Source organism: Zootoca vivipara, chromosome 5 (assembly GCF_963506605.1).
Source record: "Zootoca vivipara chromosome 5, rZooViv1.1, whole genome shotgun sequence".
Taxonomy (NCBI): domain Eukaryota; kingdom Metazoa; phylum Chordata; class Lepidosauria; order Squamata; family Lacertidae; genus Zootoca; species Zootoca vivipara.
In genome coordinates, this window is record NC_083280.1 from 42,031,663 (window position 1) to 42,038,881 (window position 7,219).

Genomic DNA, 7,219 nt, shown 5'->3' on the forward strand with positions numbered 1-7,219 from the left:
TCACATGTAATCCGAACCATGAATAAACAAGAATGCATAACATGCAGGTACAGGTGGGAAATCCTGCTGCCACACCCCTGAAACTAAACCATGGTTTGACTTACTGTTCTATCCAAGCCTGGTCTTCTGGCTTGTCTTCTGCAAGCAAACCACAATTGGTAAGCCAAGATCAACCCCTAGTTGCAGCTTGTGCATTGTCAGGAGCAAGACAAACCATGAACCTCAGTATGGACATAATGCTAAGTCAAGCCATGGCTTAGATCTGGGTAGCGGGGCAACAGGAAAAACACAGAGTACCTGCACACTAGTGGAATTCCTGGTGTGTGGCTTTTGCTAATTCTTTCAGGAAAACTATGGATGTGGCTTGGAATTTGTACATAATTTCTAAAAGTTATCAATCCCTCTTCCTGCAGCAGTGACTTAACAGGCAGAAACAGGAGCCAACTCTCCCCCGCCCCCAGTTAATGGGCATTGCCATTCAAATGGTGTGTGTGCGCATTGTGTCATGTGATCGATAGTATTTTATTCAGGTTGGCACCCCTGGGCAGAAATTTGGCTGGCAATGGGAGTCTCCCCCTCCCCCTTTTCCAGGGACTAAGGTAAATGGTGGGAAGGACTTTACCTGCTTAATTACTGACAGGCTGCTGCAAAAGACAGAAGAGTCCTGTCCAACAACGTTTTAGGGGGTAGAAGCATAGAATCATAGAGTAGAGTTGGAAGGGATCCCGAGTGTCATCTAGTCGAACCCCCTGCAATGCAAGAATCTCACCCACAGCTGTTCCTGGGTTGGCTGGAACCACCAACTTCTGGTTAATAGCCAGATGCACTGATCAATTGTATCACAGAGGTTTAAAGTCTGGGCATAGGGATGTGTGTCATTTGCCAACTGCCTCACAGCACACTCAGACTGTGATTCAGGCTTATGGGAGTGGCAACTGCCTCTTTTCCCATCACCCCAACTTCCTCAGGATCGCCAAGACCTAAAGAAAGGAAGCAAAGCGACTCCTACAGTAACTCACCACCAACTGAGTGATAAATAGATCCCTAAAAGTTTTTCCCCTGGTGGGCAGCAAATGCAATCTCTTTTTACCCATTGGACTTTTTACCTCAGGATCCCTTCCAACTCTGTGATTATATGACACACACACACACCCCAGCCCCTTCATTCCTTCAGTTAATATTGTGGGCAGCATTAAGCAAACTGCTGGTACAGTATCCGGGAGGTCTATTTGGATGCGCCCCCTGGTGGTTTATTCCTTGTTCACCAAACTTACTACTTTTTTCATTCTGTCTAATTCAGTGGCGGGCGGCTGGTGGTGCCCATCTGCAACAGGCAAGGAAGAAAGCAGGAAGCCGACAGTAGACAGAACCGAAGCCCCCCCAAAAAACCCTGTACTGTAGTTTTGTTCTCATCAGGCAGTGCTACGCTCTGGACCGGTTACAAGTGTGGAGGCAGCGCCCCATTGACCCTTAATGGAGCCGCCTCCCCTGTCTAACCTGACACCTTCGGCGCTAGGCTCTTGTTCCAGACTATTTTAACACGCCAAGGGCTCACCTCCGGCGGCTGCCGTTTATTCGGGGACGGGGCTCCTCTCACAGTCCCCGGGCTACAATCCGCAGGGTCTCTTGAGGGGCAAGCCGCCACAGCTCGCGCAGGTTCGAATCAGCTCCCCTTTGCTCAGCAGTTGCGTCCAGCCTTTCTAAGCAGTATAAATCTCTTCGCGGCCATTCATGTGCATAGAAGCCAACTCCTAGGGGCCGAGGGGGGTCTTCGCCCCCCATAAAATATTTGAAGAGGCTCTCTCCCCCAATGGATGGGTATTACTATTCAAATGTGTGCGTGCACCACATCATGTGATCGCTTATGCGGGTGGGGCTTACTCCCCCCTCCCCAAATACTTTATTCAATGTGGCACCCCTGTTCACGTGGGAAAAGACAACCCTGCTTTGAAGCAAGGAATGGGCGGACACACACTTCCGACGTGCCGTGTTATCGCTGGTTTCCCAGCACAGGCAGACAGAGAGGGGATTTCCTCGGCGGTGCCTTTGGCGAAGGCTACCCCATCTATTCTCGCAGCAAGTGAGGTAAAGATAACTCGAGGGCATCCCGGTGGGGCGGGGCCAAAGCACAATTTATGGCGAGGCATCTTTCAAGCATGTGCAGAGTACTTCCCCCCCCCCCCAACTACTAAGTAACCCAGGCACATTTCTTCGCGTCAGGCAGCCTGAGTCACACAGCAGCTCTTTTCCTTTACGGGGGCGGGGGGGGGGATATACTGTACACTCTCTGCTTCTGCCACTTCCCAAGAGCCCCACTTCCCCACCTTCCTCGACCCTACGGCACCCCTTCCCGCCGCAGACTCAGGGCGGGGGCGGATCCGACATTGAACTGCGCCTCCTAATCCCCCGCTCGCCCCCCGGTATAAAAAAGGGGAACAAAACCGCAGTTCCCCCGCCCTCCCGGGCGCAGCGGGGGAGGCAGCGCGGGCCGTCAATCTCGCCCTTTGTCCGTGGCCCCCCTCGGCCCGCCTTTTGTCCCCCAATCCAATAAGCGCCGCTTCTCGGCCCCTTCCAGGCGCTTCCTTTCAGAGCCGGCCCGGCCGCCACAATAGGCCTCTCCGCGCCGCGCGCTGCCCCATTCAGCCCCTTGGCACCCTCTTCTCGCCCGGGACAAGGGGATTACAGCGGCCGGCTGGCCACCTATTAAAGGCCGGAGGGAAGGAGGAACCTCCGGCCGCGGGCAGGTACCCGGCCGCGCAGCTCGCCGTCTCGCGGCACCTCCATAGCGGCATCCAAATGATAGGGGAGCCGAGGCCACGGAGGCGCATGAGGCCTGGCGCCACAGGGAGGCGGAGGAGGGGAGTCGCCCCCGCCTCAGCACGACATTGGGCGGCCCTTCCAACGCCCATCGACGGGCTAACGGGCCTACCTTCTCCCTTCAAGAACCGGGAGCCTGCGGCCTACAGAGGTTGTAGGACTCCAACTCCCATCGTGCTCGAAGTTGATGGGAGTTGTAGTCCAGCCGCGTCTGGAGAGCCGCACGCTCCGCAGCCCTCGTGGCCTTCGAGCTTCTTGAAGCAGCTCAGGGTCCTGACAGGGCGGGTTTCCTTTGGGCTTGCCGACCCTCCGGAGGAACTGACTCCCGATTAAGTTACTCCGGATTACAAACCCCCCCCCCCACACACACACACTTTTCGTGCCTCCAGGTTGCTGGAGGCGGCATGAATCTACCTCGGCTGGTGGGTTAGGATGAATAACTGTCCCACAGTTAGAAGATGCATGGATTTAAGGTGGACTCAGGGGAAAACGGGTGCCGTCTCAGGAAGAGAGGAGGAAGGAAGGAGAAGCTTCAGAGACAGCCGTTTATGATGGCAAAGCGGTTCTGTGGCTTCGACTTTTCCTGCAACACTTGCGCATTTTAGGTGCGCAGCGTGGTTAGTTTAAAACCTGCGCAACAGGAGAGGAACTCTACCTGGAAGGGACACTTATGCCAGAGGAGGAACCCAGACCTCGCACTCGCGCTCGCTCGCTCGACGGTCTCTCCCGCCCCGCCAGCGCGAAGCCTGCGATGGATATTGCACCTGGTTTATTGGATCCTTTAACTTCCTTGCAGCGGTGGCTACATCGATACACTTTTAAGATACAATAACAACAACAACAACAAAAGGAGGGTGGCTCGCGGCGGCTTCCACCCCGGCTTTGGCTTTGTACAAGCGAAGCTGCATTCTGGCAGAGCATGGCTTCCACCCGTTCCCGTTCCTGCTCGGCCTTGGCGCGGAGTCTCCAGCCCGTTCCCTAGGAGAGCTTTGGCTGCGGGCAGCTCCGCCGGGAGTGAGGGAAGAGAGTCCAAGGGGGAAGAGTGTCCAGCAGAGCCAGTGCCGCCGCGTGCAGGCGTGGCGATCGAGGCCGTTTAGCACCGGCTGGCTGTCGGCTGGCAAGGTGCTGAGGATGGAGGATGGAGCCGCGACCTGTGCTAGCGGCGCGCGGAGCACCTTCTTGCGTGGTCGGGTCTCCTCTTCGGGAGGAAGCGCCGCTTCTCCGGCTGCCCGCCTGCCTCGCCGGGCCCCAGCCAGCGACCGGGGACTGGGCTCGTGGCTCTGAACCGCGCTCGCTGCTCGATCTCTTCGTCTGCCGGGGCTACCAAGCTCGGATGCCCTGACTACAGGAAGGCCCCGCGGGACCCTGGTGCAGGGCCTGCGCGCCGCCCGCGAAGCCGCCCATGTTCATGTAGGGCCCCGCAGGCGGCTGCACCGACGGGCCCCCGCTGTTGGCCGCCGGGTAGCTGCAGCCGTAGCCGGCCCCGTAAGTAGCCGCGGGGGAACCGCCGTAGGCGTAGTTGGGGAAGCCATTATAAGGATAGGCGGCGGCGGCGTTGTAGGGCGCGCTGTAGGCCTGCGAGCCGCCCAGGCAGGGCTTGCCGTCCCTCACCAGCACGGGCACGGCCACCCTACGCGGTGGAGGCGGAGGCTGCTGCGACGGCGGAGGCATCCCCGCCGTCGGGCCTCCCAAGTCCAGGGCCTTGTCCTGCCGCTGCCGCTTGCACTTGTAGCGTCGGTTCTGGAACCAGATCTTCACCTGCGTGGACGTGAGCTTGAGGCTGCTGGCCAGCAACTCGCGCTCGGGGGCCGACAGGTAGCGCTGCTGCTGGAAGCGCCGCTCCAGCTCGAAAACCTGCGCTTGCGAGAAGAGCACCCGAGGCTTCCTCCGGCCGCGCGCCTTGGGTCGCTCCGACGACTCCTCCGTGGGCTCCTTCCCTGCAGAAGGAAACAACAGAGAGATACTCGAGTCAAGAACCGGGGGACTGCGGGCTGCGCTCGCTCGCGATACAAGGAACCAGTACAACACATTGACAGCCCCCATTATCACCTTGCAGAAACCTCATTTACTCGTAACTCGTTTCTCAAGCCAGATGAATAGATTATTTAAAGGGAGAGGAGAGAACACGTTGCGCAGGCACCAGGAAGGGCCGACATCTGTTTTCGTTTTCTTTTTTAATGCACCGAATGCCAGGTCACAACATAATTCCGTCGGTTTCTTACAGGGCACTCCTAGGCAGGTTAACCCAGAAGTAAGTCCCGCTCTGTTCAATGGGCCTTACGCCCAGGTTAAGGGTGCATATCACCGCAGCCTTAAAGGGCATAAAGACACAGCTGCAACAACAACCCCAAAACTCTTCTCCTGCAAAATAAGCCTGCAGCAGAAAAGCGCGCCTGTAATTCTATAGGCGGAGCACATTAGAAACACGGTTTGCAAAGTATTATTATTAGTAATAGTATTAATATTATTACATAGAAAGTTGAGCCTTCCGCAACGGAATATGGCCGCTGCTTCCCGGCCTTGAAAATGAAGGAGCAAGCGCCGCCTGGCATTCTGCAGATCAGCCAACTCGAGAAAAACTTGAGGGAGCGAAGTGTGTATTTTCCCCCTCTGTGCCACCAGGACTGCTTAAGGCAGCCCGAAGAAGCAAGGACTTGGGAAATGGATTTATGCCCATTTAGGAAGCAGACGGCAGTCTTTATGCTCCCCAAGATCCCGCAGTGCGAACACGATCTCCTCCCTTCCAGGGAGGGAGGGAGGCCAGGCCAGGCCCGTTACTGACTGACACCGCGCAAGCAAGAGCTTTGCTTGCAGCGCCTCGAACAAAACCTTGGCCCGAAGGATCCCCAAACTAGATCCTCTCGCGCTTTGACCATCCCTCGACCCACTCCACTCCATCTCACCCCGGGTGCTTTCCTCGAGGGGGCTTGGAGCCAGCGGCACCATCATTCCACCAAGGCGGCTCTCCTTGTTGCCAGACCACCAAGGCTGCGAGGCTGGGCCTCAGAGCGTTTCCTTGCCTCTGTTTTGGGATGTGGATGGCTCGGCGTGGCCAAACGAGTCGCCCCCTTTCTGCCCAAGTCTCCAGCTGAACCGAAGATGCTTCCTTGTAAGCCAGGTCCACAAGTAAGGGTCATTAGGATGCACTCCGAGGCAAACCTCCATTGGGGAAGCGGGACTAACTGAACTTTTACATCCGAGTCGAACAGGGCTGCAGTGTGACCACCCAATCCGGTGCATTTTACCCAACGGCGTCCCGTTGTGTTCAGGGAGGCTTACGCTCAGAGACGCGTAGAGCGGACAGCAGCCTAAGCACGTTTACTCGGAAGTAAGCCTTCAAAGTTCCACTTCGCTAAGCGACTTGGATTTGGAGGTGCCCAAGCACTTCTGAGCAGCGCTGAACCGTGCCGACGTGCTCCTGGAGACGCGGATGTCGCGTGTCCCACTTTCAGCACTTTCAGCATTTCACCCACTTCCCACCATTTGGCTGGAGAAACGGTGATTCCAAGCCACAGACGCGCAACCACGCTGCTATCCAGAAGGGAAAACTTTCGGAATTAGTTATCCTGGCAATGTGAAAGGACTTCGGCGCTGGCCTGGCCCTACGATTCCCCAATAAAACCTCCCTCTTGGGGTCCTGGTCCCGCTCTCGCTGGTACTCACCGGCTCCGGAATCCAGCGCCGTTTCTCCCTCTCGCGCCAGCGCCTTGGACTCGCAGGTGCCCCGCAGCACCGCCTGCACGTAGCTCCCTGGGGAAAGCCCCCCATCCGCGGCGCTCTTCCCCGTCGCCGCCATGGAGCTGAGGAAGCGCAGCTTCTCGTCGTCGTCCTCGTCGTCCTCCCCGTCGGAGAAGCTGCGGCACCCCAGCAGGCAGGAGGCAGCGGCGGCGACGGGGAAGGGCGGCTCGAGGGAGCCCCCGAGATTCTGCTGCTCCAGTTTCAGAATATCCTTGACCGAGAAGGGGGTGGAGGTGGCGGGGCTGGGGAGCATCATTGGGAGGGGGGACGGGTGCGTGGGAAAGAGGGAAGCGAGCCGGCTTGGGTGCAGGAGCGCCGCGCCCTGCCAGCCAAGCCCGGCTAAGGGGCGTCCATGCGAAGGGAAGGCTGCCGCTCTGCCTTTGCAGTCGCAGCCTCAGCGCCGACCAGCTGCAGCCTCTGGACTCGGAGCCGCCTCTGCGGCCAGGGCGGGCGCGGCGTCACGGCAAGGAGGGGCCGGGCTGGGGCGCGGGCTGCGCCCCCATTGGAAGGCGGGGGAGCCTTGAGCCGGCCCCCTGAGTGACACACACACACAGTCAGAGAGAGAGAGACCCTGCCGGAAAGAGAAATCTGCAGGCTGGCCTGGACAGGGAGGCTACGTGAGGCGCCCACGCCGTCGGGTCACACAGGTTGGCGCACAGCCGCC

The 7,219-nt window shown here is 58.2% G+C and overlaps 1 protein-coding gene across 1 annotated transcript; it reads right to left on the bottom strand.

Moving 5' to 3' along the window:
- Window positions 1-2,939: 2,939 nt before the first annotated feature.
- On the bottom strand, window positions 2,940-6,957 carry NKX2-3 (NK2 homeobox 3). Its single transcript, XM_035132975.2, has 2 exons — window positions 6,481-6,957; window positions 2,940-4,754 (listed from the first exon to the last, which is right to left on the bottom strand). Exons 1-2 carry the CDS (start codon window positions 6,809-6,811, stop codon window positions 4,138-4,140), a joined length of 948 nt encoding a protein of 315 aa, XP_034988866.1. The 5' UTR covers window positions 6,812-6,957; the 3' UTR covers window positions 2,940-4,137.
- Between the last annotated feature and the right edge of the window lie 262 nt (window positions 6,958-7,219).